Below are 13,038 nucleotides of genomic sequence, written 5' to 3' on the forward strand. Positions count from 1 at the left end.
CTGTTCTATAGTCTGGAGTCCAGTTCTATAGCCTGGAGTCCTGTTCTATAGCCTGGAGTCCTGTTCTATAGCCTGGAGTCCAGTTCTATAGCCTGGAGTCCAGTTCTATAGCCTGGAGTCCTGTTCTATAGTCTGGAGTCCAGTTCTATAGCCTGGAGTCCTGTTCTATAGCCTGGAGTCCTGTTCTGTAGCTTGGAGTCCTGTTCTATAGCCTGGAGTCCAGTTCTATAGCCTGGAGTCCAGTTCTATAGCCTGGAGTCCTGTTCTATAGTCTGGAGTCCAGTTCTATAGCCTGGAGTCCTGTTCTATAGCCTGGAGTCCTGTTCTATAGCCTAGAGTCCTGTTCTGTAACCTGGAGTCCTGTTCTGTAGCCTGGAGTCCTGTTCTATAGCCTGGAGTCCTGTTCTGTAACCTGGAGTCCTGTTCTATAGCCTGGAGTCCTGTTCTATAGCCTGGAGTCCAGTTCTGTAGCCTGGAGTCCTGTTCTATAGCCTGGAGTCCTGTTCTGTAGCCTGGAGTCCTGTTCTGTATCTTGGAGTCCTGTTCTGTAGCTTGGAGTCCTGTTCTATAGCCTGGAGTCCTGTTCTATAGCCTGGAGTCCTGTTCTGTATCTTGGAGTCCTGTTCTATAGCCTGGAGTCCTGTTCTATAGCCTGGAGTCCTGTTCTGTATCTTGGAGTCCTGTTCTATAGTCTGGAGTCCTGTTCTGTAGCCTGGAGTTCTGTTCTGTATCTTGGAGTCCTGTTCTATAGCCTGGAGTCCTGTTCTATAGCTTGGAGTCCTGTTCTATAGCCTAGAGTCCTGTTCTGTAGCTTGGAGTCCTGTTCTATAGCCTGGAGTCCTGTTCTGTATCTTGGAGTCCTGTTCTATAGCCTGGAGTCCTGTTCTATAGCCTGGAGTCCTGTTCTGTATCTTGGAGTCCTGTTCTATAGTCTGGAGTCCTGTTCTGTAGCTTGGAGTCCTGTTCTATAGCCTAGAGTCCTGTTCTATAGTCTGGAGTCCTGTTCTGTATCTTGGAGTCCTGTTCTATAGCCTGGAGTCCTGTTCTATAGCCTGGAGTCCTGTTCTGTATCTTGGAGTCCTGTTCTAAAGCCTGGAGTCCTGTTCTGTAGCCTGGAGTCCTGTTCTGTATCTTGGAGTCCTGTTCTATAGCCTGGACTCCTGTTCTGTCGCTTGGAGTCCTGTTCTATAGCCTGGAGTCCTGTTCTGTAGCTTGGAGTCCTGTTCTGTAGTCTGGAGTCCTGTTCTGTAGTTTGGAGTCCTGTTCTATAGTCTGGAGTCCTGTTCTGTAGCCTGGAGTCCTGTTCTGTATCTTGGAGTCCTGTTCTATAGCCTGGAGTCCTGTTCTATAGCCTGGAGTCCTGTTCTGTATCTTGGAGTCCTGTTCTATAGCCTAGAGTCCTGTTCTGTAGCTTGGAGTCCTGTTCTATAGCCTGGAGTCCTGTTCTATAGCTTGGAGTCCTGTTCTATAGCCTAGAGTCCTGTTCTATAGTCTGGAGTCCTGTTCTGTATCTTGGAGTCCTGTTCTATAGCCTAGAGTCCTGTTCTATAGCCTGGAGTCCTGTTCTATAGCCTGGAGTCCTGTTCTATAGCCTGGAGTCCTGTCCTGTATCTTGGAACCCTGTTCTATAGCCTAGAGTCCTGTTCTATAGCCTGGAGTCCTGTTCTGTATCTTGGAGTCCAGTTCTATAGCCTGGAGTCCTGTTCTATAGCCTGGAGTCCTGTTCTGTATCTTGGAGTCCTGTTCTATAGCCTGGAGTCCTGTTCTATAGCCTGGAGTCCTGTCCTGTATCTTGGAACCCTGTTCTATAGCCTAGAGTCCTGTTCTATAGCCTGGAGTCCTGTTCTGTATCTTGGAGTCCTGTTCTATAGCCTGGAGTCCTGTTCTATAGCCTGGAGTCCTGTTCTGTATCTTGGAGTCCTGTTCTATAGCCTGGAGTCCTGTTCTATAGCCTGGAGTCCTGTCCTGTATCTTGGAACCCTATTCTATAGCCTAGAGTCCTGTTCTATAGCCTGGAGTCCTGTTCTGTATCTTGGAGTCCTGTTCTATAGCCTGGAGTCCTGTTCTATAGCCTGGAGTCCTGTTCTGTATCTTGGAGTCCTGTTCTATAGCCTGGAGTCCTGTTCTATAGCCTGGAGTCCTGTTCTGTATCTTGGAGTCCTGTTCTATAGTCTGGAGTCCTGTTCTATAGCCTGGAGTCCTGTTCTGTAGCTTGGAGTCCTGTTCTGTATCTTGGAGTCCTGTTCTATAGCCTGGAGTCCTGTTCTATAGCCTGGAGTCCTGTTCTGTATCTTGGAGTCCTGTTCTATAGCCTGGAGTCCTGTTCTGTAGCTTGGAGTCCTGTTCTATAGTCTGGAGTCTTGTTCTGTATCTTGGAGTCCAGTTCTATAGCCTGGAGTCCTGTTCTATAGCCTGGAGTCCTGTTCTGTATCTTGGAGTCCTGTTCTATAGTCTGGAGTCCTGTTCTGTATCTTGGAGTCCAGTTCTATAGCCTGAAGTCCTGTTCTATAGCCTGGAGTCCTGTTCTGTAGCCTGGAGTCCTGTTCTGTATCTTGGAGTCCTGTTCTATAGTCTGGAGTCCTGTTCTGTAGCTTGGAGTCCTGTTCTATAGCCTGGAGTCCTGTTCTGTATCTTGGAGTCCAGTTCTATAGCCTGGAGTCCTGTTCTATAGCCTGGAGTCCTGTTCTGTATCTTGGAGTCCTGTTCTATAGCCTGGAGTCCAGTTCTGTAGCCTGGAGTCCTGTTCTATAGCCTGGAGTCCTGTTCTGTAGCCTGGAGTCCTGTTCTGTATCTTGGAGTCCTGTTCTGTAGCTTGGAGTCCTGTTCTATAGCCTGGAGTCCTGTTCTATAGCCTGGAGTCCTGTTCTGTATCTTGGAGTCCTGTTCTATAGCCTGGAGTCCTGTTCTATAGCCTGGAGTCCTGTTCTGTATCTTGGAGTCCTGTTCTATAGTCTGGAGTCCTGTTCTGTAGCCTGGAGTTCTGTTCTGTATCTTGGAGTCCTGTTCTATAGCCTGGAGTCCTGTTCTATAGCTTGGAGTCCTGTTCTATAGCCTTGAGTCCTGTTCTGTAGCTTGGAGTCCTGTTCTATAGCCTGGAGTCCTGTTCTGTATCTTGGAGTCCTGTTCTATAGCCTGGAGTCCTGTTCTTTAGCCTGGAGTCCTGTTCTGTATCTTGGAGTCCTGTTCTATAGTCTGGAGTCCTGTTCTGTAGCTTGGAGTCCTGTTCTATAGCCTAGAGTCCTGTTCTATAGTCTGGAGTCCTGTTCTGTATCTTGGAGTCCTGTTCTATAGCCTGGAGTCCTGTTCTATAGCCTGGAGTCCTGTTCTGTATCTTGGAGTCCTGTTCTAAAGCCTGGAGTCCTGTTCTGTAGCCTGGAGTCCTGTTCTGTATCTTGGAGTCCTGTTCTATAGCCTGGACTCCTGTTCTGTCGCTTGGAGTCCTGTTCTATAGCCTGGAGTCCTGTTCTGTAGCTTGGAGTCCTGTTCTATAGTCTGGAGTCCTGTTCTGTAGCCTGGAGTCCTGTTCTGTATCTTGGAGTCCTGTTCTATAGCCTGGAGTCCTGTTCTATAGCCTGGAGTCCTGTTCTGTATCTTGGAGTCCTGTTCTATAGCCTAGAGTCCTGTTCTGTAGCTTGGAGTCCTGTTCTATAGCCTGGAGTCCTGTTCTATAGCTTGGAGTCCTGTTCTATAGCCTAGAGTCCTGTTCTATAGTCTGGAGTCCTGTTCTGTATCTTGGAGTCCTGTTCTATAGCCTAGAGTCCTGTTCTATAGCCTGGAGTCCTGTTCTATAGCCTGGAGTCCTGTTCTATAGCCTGGAGTCCTGTCCTGTATCTTGGAACCCTGTTCTATAGCCTAGAGTCCTGTTCTATAGCCTGGAGTCCTGTTCTGTATCTTGGAGTCCTGTTCTATAGCCTGGAGTCCTGTTCTATAGCCTGGAGTCCTGTTCTGTATCTTGGAGTCCTGTTCTATAGCCTGGAGTCCTGTTCTATAGCCTGGAGTCCTGTCCTGTATCTTGGAACCCTGTTCTATAGCCTAGAGTCCTGTTCTATAGCCTGGAGTCCTGTTCTGTATCTTGGAGTCCTGTACTATAGCCTGGAGTCCTGTTCTATAGCCTGGAGTCCTGTTCTGTATCTTGGAGTCCTGTTCTATAGCCTGGAGTCCTGTTCTATAGCCTGGAGTCCTGTCCTGTATCTTGGAACCCTGTTCTATAGCCTAGAGTCCTGTTCTATAGCCTGGAGTCCTGTTCTGTATCTTGGAGTCCTGTTCTATAGCCTGGAGTCCTGTTCTATAGCCTGGAGTCCTGTTCTGTATCTTGGAGTCCTGTTCTATAGTCTGGAGTCCTGTTCTATAGCCTGGAGTCCTGTTCTGTAGCTTGGAGTCCTGTTCTGTATCTTGGAGTCCTGTTCTATAGCCTGGAGTCCTGTTCTGTAGCCTGGAGTCCTGTTCTGTATCTTGGAGTCCTGTTCTATAGCCTAGAGTCCTGTTCTGTAGCTTGGAGTCCTGTTCTATAGCCTGGAGTCCTGTTCTATAGCTTGGAGTCCTGTTCTATAGCCTAGAGTCCTGTTCTATAGTCTGGAGTCCTGTTCTGTATCTTGGAGTCCTGTTCTATAGCCTAGAGTCCTGTTCTATAGCCTGGAGTCCTGTTCTATAGCCTGGAGTCCTGTTCTATAGCCTGGAGTCCTGTCCTGTATCTTGGAACCCTGTTCTATAGCCTAGAGTCCTGTTCTATAGCCTGGAGTCCTGTTCTGTATCTTGGAGTCCTGTTCTATAGCCTGGAGTCCTGTTCTATAGCCTGGAGTCCTGTTCTGTATCTTGGAGTCCTGTTCTATAGCCTGGAGTCCTGTTCTATAGCCTGGAGTCCTGTCCTGTATCTTGGAACCCTGTTCTATAGCCTAGAGTCCTGTTCTATAGCCTGGAGTCCTGTTCTGTATCTTGGAGTCCTGTTCTATAGCCTGGAGTCCTGTTCTATAGCCTGGAGTCCTGTCCTGTATCTTGGAGTCCTGTTCTATAGCCTGGAGTCCTGTTCTATAGCCTGGAGTCCTGTCCTGTATCTTGGAACCCTATTCTATAGCCTAGAGTCCTGTTCTATAGCCTGGAGTCCTGTTCTGTATCTTGGAGTCCTGTTCTATAGCCTGGAGTCCTGTTCTATAGCCTGGAGTCCTGTTCTGTATCTTGGAGTCCTGTTCTATAGCCTGGAGTCCTGTTCTATAGCCTGGAGTCCTGTTCTGTATCTTGGAGTCCTGTTCTATAGTCTGGAGTCCTGTTCTATAGCCTGGAGTCCTGTTCTGTAGCTTGGAGTCCTGTTCTGTATCTTGGAGTCCTGTTCTATAGCCTGGAGTCCTGTTCTGTAGCCTGGAGTCCTGTTCTGTATCTTGGAGTCCTGTTCTATAGCCTGGAGTCCTGTTCTGTAGCTTGGAGTCCTGTTCTATAGTCTGGAGTCTTGTTCTGTATCTTGGAGTCCAGTTCTATAGCCTGGAGTCCTGTTCTATAGCCTGGAGTCCTGTTCTGTATCTTGGAGTCCTGTTCTATAGTCTGGAGTCCTGTTCTGTATCTTGGAGTCCAGTTCTATAGCCTGGAGTCCTGTTCTATAGCCTGGAGTCCTGTTCTGTAGCCTGGAGTCCTGTTCTGTATCTTGGAGTCCTGTTCTATAGTCTGGAGTCCTGTTCTGTAGCTTGGAGTCCTGTTCTATAGCCTGGAGTCCTGTTCTGTATCTTGGAGTCCAGTTCTATAGCCTGGAGTCCTGTTCTATAGCCTGGAGTCCAGTTCTGTAGCCTGGAGTCCTGTTCTATAGCCTGGAGTCCTGTTCTGTAGCCTGGAGTCCTGTTCTGTATCTTGGAGTCCTGTTCTGTAGCTTGGAGTCCTGTTCTATAGCCTGGAGTCCTGTTCTATAGCCTGGAGTCCTGTTCTGTATCTTGGAGTCCTGTTCTATAGCCTGGAGTCCTGTTCTATAGCCTGGAGTCCTGTTCTGTATCTTGGAGTCCTGTTCTATAGTCTGGAGTCCTGTTCTGTAGCCTGGAGTTCTGTTCTGTATCTTGGAGTCCTGTTCTATAGCCTGGAGTCCTGTTCTATAGCTTGGAGTCCTGTTCTATAGCCTAGAGTCCTGTTCTGTAGCTTGGAGTCCTGTTCTATAGCCTGGAGTCCTGTTCTGTATCTTGGAGTCCTGTTCTATAGCCTGGAGTCCTGTTCTATAGCCTGGAGTCCTGTTCTGTATCTTGGAGTCCTGTTCTATAGTCTGGAGTCCTGTTCTGTAGCTTGGAGTCCTGTTCTATAGCCTAGAGTCCTGTTCTATAGTCTGGAGTCCTGTTCTGTATCTTGGAGTCCTGTTCTATAGCCTGGAGTCCTGTTCTATAGCCTGGAGTCCTGTTCTGTATCTTGGAGTCCTGTTCTAAAGCCTGGAGTCCTGTTCTGTAGCCTGGAGTCCTGTTCTGTATCTTGGAGTCCTGTTCTATAGCCTGGACTCCTGTTCTGTCGCTTGGAGTCCTGTTCTATAGCCTGGAGTCCTGTTCTGTAGCTTGGAGTCCTGTTCTATAGTCTGGAGTCCTGTTCTGTAGCCTGGAGTCCTGTTCTGTATCTTGGAGTCCTGTTCTATAGCCTGGAGTCCTGTTCTATAGCCTGGAGTCCTGTTCTGTATCTTGGAGTCCTGTTCTATAGCCTAGAGTCCTGTTCTGTAGCTTGGAGTCCTGTTCTATAGCCTGGAGTCCTGTTCTATAGCTTGGAGTCCTGTTCTATAGCCTAGAGTCCTGTTCTATAGTCTGGAGTCCTGTTCTGTATCTTGGAGTCCTGTTCTATAGCCTAGAGTCCTGTTCTATAGCCTGGAGTCCTGTTCTATAGCCTGGAGTCCTGTTCTATAGCCTGGAGTCCTGTCCTGTATCTTGGAACCCTGTTCTATAGCCTAGAGTCCTGTTCTATAGCCTGGAGTCCTGTTCTGTATCTTGGAGTCCTGTTCTATAGCCTGGAGTCCTGTTCTATAGCCTGGAGTCCTGTTCTGTATCTTGGAGTCCTGTTCTATAGCCTGGAGTCCTGTTCTATAGCCTGGAGTCCTGTCCTGTATCTTGGAACCCTGTTCTATAGCCTAGAGTCCTGTTCTATAGCCTGGAGTCCTGTTCTGTATCTTGGAGTCCTGTACTATAGCCTGGAGTCCTGTTCTATAGCCTGGAGTCCTGTTCTGTATCTTGGAGTCCTGTTCTATAGCCTGGAGTCCTGTTCTATAGCCTGGAGTCCTGTCCTGTATCTTGGAACCCTGTTCTATAGCCTAGAGTCCTGTTCTATAGCCTGGAGTCCTGTTCTGTATCTTGGAGTCCTGTTCTATAGCCTGGAGTCCTGTTCTATAGCCTGGAGTCCTGTTCTGTATCTTGGAGTCCTGTTCTATAGTCTGGAGTCCTGTTCTATAGCCTGGAGTCCTGTTCTGTAGCTTGGAGTCCTGTTCTGTATCTTGGAGTCCTGTTCTATAGCCTGGAGTCCTGTTCTGTAGCCTGGAGTCCTGTTCTGTATCTTGGAGTCCTGTTCTATAGCCTGGAGTCCTGTTCTGTAGCTTGGAGTCCAGTTCTATAGCCTGGAGTCCTGTTCTATAGCCTGGAGTCCTGTTCTGTATCTTGGAGTCCTGTTCTATAGTCTGGAGTCCTGTTCTGTATCTTGGAGTCCAGTTCTATAGCCTGGAGTCCTGTTCTATAGCCTGGAGTCCTGTTCTGTAGCCTGGAGTCCTGTTCTGTATCTTGGAGTCCTGTTCTATAGTCTGGAGTCCTGTTCTGTAGCTTGGAGTCCTGTTCTATAGCCTGGAGTCCTGTTCTGTATCTTGGAGTCCAGTTCTATAGCCTGGAGTCCTGTTCTATAGCCTGGAGTCCTGTTCTGTATCTTGGAGTCCTGTTCTATAGCCTGGAGTCCTGTTCTATAGCCTGGAGTCCTGTTCTGTAGCCTGGAGTCCTGTTCTGTAACCTGGAGTCCTGTTCTATAATCTGGAATCCTGTTCTATTACCTGGAGTCCTGTGATTTTTGACAATGTTAATAATGTTCGAAGTTTGGGGTTAACTGGCGTTGAATACAGCGAAACTGGAATTAACTGAAGACTGACTTCAGACAAATGGCGATGTTTTCCGCGTCCAACTGTTTCACAAATAAATAGCTGAGAGCATAACTATGTGACACTCTCACTTCGTCCGATTCCACTTCCTATAAACCTCTTTATTTAGAATCGCTTGGAAAGGAAAATCTGAATTTAAACCGATAGGAATCTGCCCGAGTGCATCGGTGTGCAGGTTTGAGACGTTGTTAAACCTTACTCTGAGCTGGGGTCTGTTTATTTGGAACAATAATTTCAGCAAATAATGTTGACCTGCTCTTTTAAAATAATATTTTCGTTCGTTTTAAACAGGAAAAGTTGCCGGTTATTTATAGTCAGCATTGTTTACATGTGAACACGCCGCCGTTTGTAAATCTGTTCAATATAACTTTATTGTTTACGAATATGATTATGTTCAACAGATTATGGACCGTTCCTAACGAACTCCGAAATCTTTTCGGTCTTTTCCATCGAATGTACGTTTAAAAATCCCTCACTGATACATTAGAATCAAAATCAAGCAAAGTGTATTTTTGTTATAACGTTATCCTTAACATCCATTAATGCTGTTATTATACTTTACAAAACTTTCCGACACAACTCAATAAGACACTTGTTTAAAATTTAAAACGCACTCTCAGTTTTAATGGGGTTCATTTACGCAAAACGTTTCCACAAGAACGTGTTCTGAGGAAGGGTAACTCGAACTAAAACGTTCACTCTGATTTCTCTCCACAGATGCTGCCAGACCTGCTGAGCTTTTCCAGCAATTTCTGTTTTTGTCTCTGATTTCCAGCATCCGCAGGTCTTTGGGTTTTTATTCCTCCAGGATTATTGTAAAATCCCCTGTAGTTTCCCACCATCCCGGTTGAGGTTGGCTGATGGGGGTCAAGGGATGACCAGGACAATGAGAGAACGGCTGGGGACCGTCAGAGAACCGCCTCCCTCACGCCGAGGCGCGTTGGTAATTGCTGCAAACATGGAATTCGGGTGGGAATGGGGAATTCGCTCATAGAGGAGCAGAGTCCGGCAGCTGTGTGGTTCCCCCCTGCTCCCATTTGTAATGTTCTCCTGTTAGTTGTGAAGGGGACGAGGAGCTTTGAATGAAACCCCCCAGCGGGTGGGCTGTATATTCCTTCATCAAAAGGCGGATCAACAAGGAATAGACAAGAAACCCAAACAGAAATGAGGGGAGGAATTCAGCATCTGTGAGGAGTGAAGGTTATATCTGTTTTTGTTAAAGGTTGGGGGTGGGGGTGGGGAGGGAAGGCATTAGGAGTATGGGATATGGAGAAAGACCACAGATCAGCTCTGATCACACTGAATAGTAGACCAGCTAGGAGGGGCTGAATGGCCTGTGCCTGTCCTTGTGTTCCTTACGTTTCCAGTCCATGAGCCTTGTTCAGAATGGAACATTTCGGATGATGAGAACAGAGTGCTGATGTTTGCTCTTATCTACACGCATGCTACCACAGGGAAACTTAACTGGAACTACAACATTTAGTCGCAGTTTTGTTTTCAAAGCTGGGTTAGCGCTTACAAACAAACCAAAGCGATTTCAGAAAGCTACCAAGCACCGATCAAGATACTAACGCGACAGTGCAATACTTGCTATTCACCTACTGCACCAGAACAAATGGTTTCTCCAGGCTATAGGCCCGCAGGTTTATTTGGAAGCACAAGCTTTCGGAGCGCTGCGGAACACTCACTGTTAAAGTTCACTTGAGACTGTAACTTAAGGGAAGTTCTGGGATTTACATATGCAAGAACTGAAACCAACAAGGTCATTCTGAGAAGATGAGAGACTTAACAAACAATCCAGGTCTTTTTCAATGTATAATTTCAGTTACATCACACTGTAAACTTTTACTATAAATTCTGTGTCTTACAATCTTATTCTCCATAACCACCTGATGAAGGAGCGACGCTCAGAAAGCTAGTGCTTCCAAATAAACCTGTTGGACCATAACCTGGTGTTGTGTGATTTTTAATTTTGTACACCCCAGTCCAACACTGGCTCCTCCAAATCGTTTCTGCAGGAGACTGATACCAACCGCCAAGGACAGACATTAGGGTTCTGTTTAAAGAAAAAAAAACTGTTCACCATACAATAAATTCGCACTCGTTGACCGCGTACACACAGCCGAGTACACCCACCGATGACCTGCCCCAAATATTCCCTTTGAATTGTAACCCGTAAACTCAAAGAGAGAGTCTCCCTTAGCTTCCATCTGGATTGGTTCTGTCGATGACTTGATCTTGTAGACGCACAGGTTCAGCTCCCCTCGACCCAGCATCCAACTGGGAGATGAGAAAAGGAAGCACAGGGTTGTGTCACAATCTCTGGGCTAGGAGAGCAGGGTTCAAGTTCCACTTGTGTGCAATGACCGATCGCTGAAGCGCTTGATCGGAAGAAATCTGAAAAGTGTTTTTCTTTGGTGCGGGAGAACAGTCAACATCTGGGCTGGCCTTCCCTTGGAAACATTCTCTCTTCACTGGTGTCACCTCTCCCACTGGGTGGGCCCAACACACTCCTGCTTTCATTCCTCGAGATAAGTTTCGGAATCGTGTCGAACCGAGAGAGCTGGCCGGGGTACACTGTAGATCTCAGTGCTCAGAGAGAGAGAGAGAGCAACAACACAGGAAATGGGACAAGTCTACAATTCGCTGTGCAGTGATGTTCCCAGGGGGTTTGGTGCAGGGTTCCGGGCAAGGGGGGATTTAATCAAAGTCCCGGAGGAGAGGGGCAGCAATCTAAGGTTTTGTTTAGGGTGGGGAGCGGAGAGGGAGCCTAGTGGAGGGGGTCCCCATCAGACGGTTGTTCCTGGGGTTGTACACGCGTCTTGTGGACATGTTCAGGACGGTGGAGAGCAGCCAGGGGCTGGACTGGAAAGGGTGACAGGACGGAGGGTTAGCCCAGACTGGGAGGCTCAAGGGGGGAGAGGGACCAGCTCCCATCAGGCTCTCGATGCTGAATGAGGTGCTCTGCAGGAGGCGAGAGGGCTCCACCTCTGAGCTGCCGGCAGCCCCCTGGAGCATCGGCCGGAGGCTCTGCCCAGGGTAACAGAGGAAGGCAGTGTCAGAGAGGGCCAGGGAGCTGGAGGGGGGAGGGGGGAGGAGGGAGGGTAGAGGCGGGAGGAGGGAGGAGGGAGTTGGGGGAAGGAGGGAGCGAAGAGGTGGGAAGCAGGAGGGAGCTGGAGGGAGGGAGGATGTTGGTGTGAGGAGGGAGGGAGGAGGGCCGAGGCAGGAGGGAGTTGGGAGGAAGGATGGAGCTGAGGAAAGGGAGGAAGCAGCCGGGGGAAGGAGGGAGGGGGCCGGGGGGAGGAGAGAGGGGGCCGGGGGGAGGAGGGAGGGGGCCGGGGGGAGGAGGGAGGGAGCCGGGGGGAGGAGGGAGGAAGATGAGGGGAAGAAGGAGGGAGTTGGGGGGACTAGGGTGGGAGCTGGGGGGAAGAAGGAGGGAGTTGGGGGGATTAGGGTGGGAGCTGGGGGGTGGAGGGAGGGAGCTGAGGGAAGGGAGGAGGCAGTCGGGGGAAGGAGGGAGGGAGTCGGGGGGAGGAGGGAGGGAGTCGGGGGGAGGAGGGAGGGGGCTGGGGGGAGGGAGGCTGAGCTCTCCCTCTGGGTCTGCCTCTTGAAGCGCCGTCTGCGGCGCAGGAAGCTCCCGTTCTCGAACATTCCCTCGGAGGCTGGGTCCAGGCTCCAGTAGCTGCCTTTCCCGGGGTTCCCCGGCTCCCGGGACATCTTGATGAAGCAGTCATTGAGGGAGAGGTTGTGGCGGATGGAGTTCTGCCAGGCTGGGAATTTCTCTCGGTAATAAGGGAAGCGGCTGCTGATGAACTGACAGATCTCACTCAGGGTCACCTTCTTGTCTGGGCTCTGCAGGATAGCCATGGTGATCAGGGCGATGTAGGAGTAGGGAGGTTTCAGCAGCTTGCCCGTACAGCGCTGCTCACTGCTCTCCGGGTACACGGCTCCCTCCTCCTCATCCCCGGGACCAGTCAGCGGCTCCAGCTCTCTACTCGGCCCGGACCCTTCCTCTCCCCCTCCCGCAGTGACCAGCTCCACTTCCCCAGGACCCCCACCCCCGCCCGGCTCCCCACCCAGGCTCATCCCTGGCGGAGCCTCCAGGGGCAAATCTACTTCTCTCTGTCCTGATTAGTGTGGTGCTGGAAAAGCACAGCAGGTCAGGTAGCATCCGAGGAGCAGGAGAATCAACTTTTCGGGCAAAAGCCTTTCATCAGGAATGACGCCTGATGAAGTCTCTCTGTCCTGTCCTGTCCACACCCCACCCTGCCCAGCTAACCCCCAGCCTCGCCAGCTCCCTGGCCGGGATCTCGAGTTAAACACAAGATCCTCCACCCCCTGAACCTCACTCTCCGCAATTACTCCCAGACAGCAACCTCACTTTCTCTTCGTCAGAGCTGGGAGTGACTGAGCTGGGAGTGACTGAGCTAGGAGATACTGAGCTGGGAGTCACTGAGCTGGGAGTCACTGAGCTGGGAGATACTGAGCTGGGAGTCACTGAGCTGGGAGTGACTGAGCTGGGAGTCACTGAGCTGGGAGATACTGAGCTGGGAGTAACTGAGCTGGGAGTGTCTGAGCTGGGAGTGACTGAGCTGGGAGTCACTGAGCTGGGGATAACTGAGCTGGGAGTCACTGAGCTGGGAGTCACTGAGCTGGGAGTCACTGAGCTGGGAGTGACTGAGCTGGGAGTGACTGAGGTGGGAGTCACTGAGCTGGGAGTCACTGAGCTGGGAGTGACTGAGCTGGGAGTGATTGAGCTGAGAGTCACTGAGCTGGGGGTAACTGAGCTGGGAGTGACTGAGCTGGGAGTGACTGAGCTGGGAGTGACTGAGCTGGGAGTGATTGAGCTGAGAGTCACTGAGCTGGGGGTAACTGAGCTGGGAGTGACTGAGCTGGGAGTGACTGAGCTGGGGGTCACTGAGCTGGGAGTGACTGAGCTGGGAGTGACTGAGCTGGGAGTG

The 13,038-nt window shown here is 49.9% G+C and overlaps 1 protein-coding gene across 1 annotated transcript; it reads right to left on the bottom strand.

The window, feature by feature from the left end:
• Nucleotides 1-10,822: 10,822 nt before the first annotated feature.
• Nucleotides 10,823-11,977, bottom strand: LOC132826296 (forkhead box protein D3-B-like). Its single transcript, XM_060842106.1, has 2 exons — nucleotides 11,660-11,977; nucleotides 10,823-11,107 (listed from the first exon to the last, which is right to left on the bottom strand). The coding sequence occupies exons 1-2, from the start codon at nucleotides 11,942-11,944 to the stop codon at nucleotides 10,823-10,825; spliced, it is 570 nt and encodes a 189-aa protein (XP_060698089.1). The 5' UTR covers nucleotides 11,945-11,977.
• Between the last annotated feature and the right edge of the window lie 1,061 nt (nucleotides 11,978-13,038).

This window comes from Hemiscyllium ocellatum, chromosome 2 (assembly GCF_020745735.1).
Source record: "Hemiscyllium ocellatum isolate sHemOce1 chromosome 2, sHemOce1.pat.X.cur, whole genome shotgun sequence".
Lineage (NCBI taxonomy): Eukaryota > Metazoa > Chordata > Chondrichthyes > Orectolobiformes > Hemiscylliidae > Hemiscyllium > Hemiscyllium ocellatum.

Bases quoted from the DNA above. Each gene is read 5' to 3' on its own strand.
- LOC132826296 (XM_060842106.1), bottom strand. From the start codon at position 11,944: ATGGCTATCCTGCAGAGCCCAGACAAGAAGGTGACCCTGAGTGAGATC. The intron at 11,108-11,659 runs GCCTCCCTCCCC...TACCCTGGGCAG, and splicing joins AGACCCAGAGGGAGAGCTCA to AGCCTCCGGCCGATGCTCCA.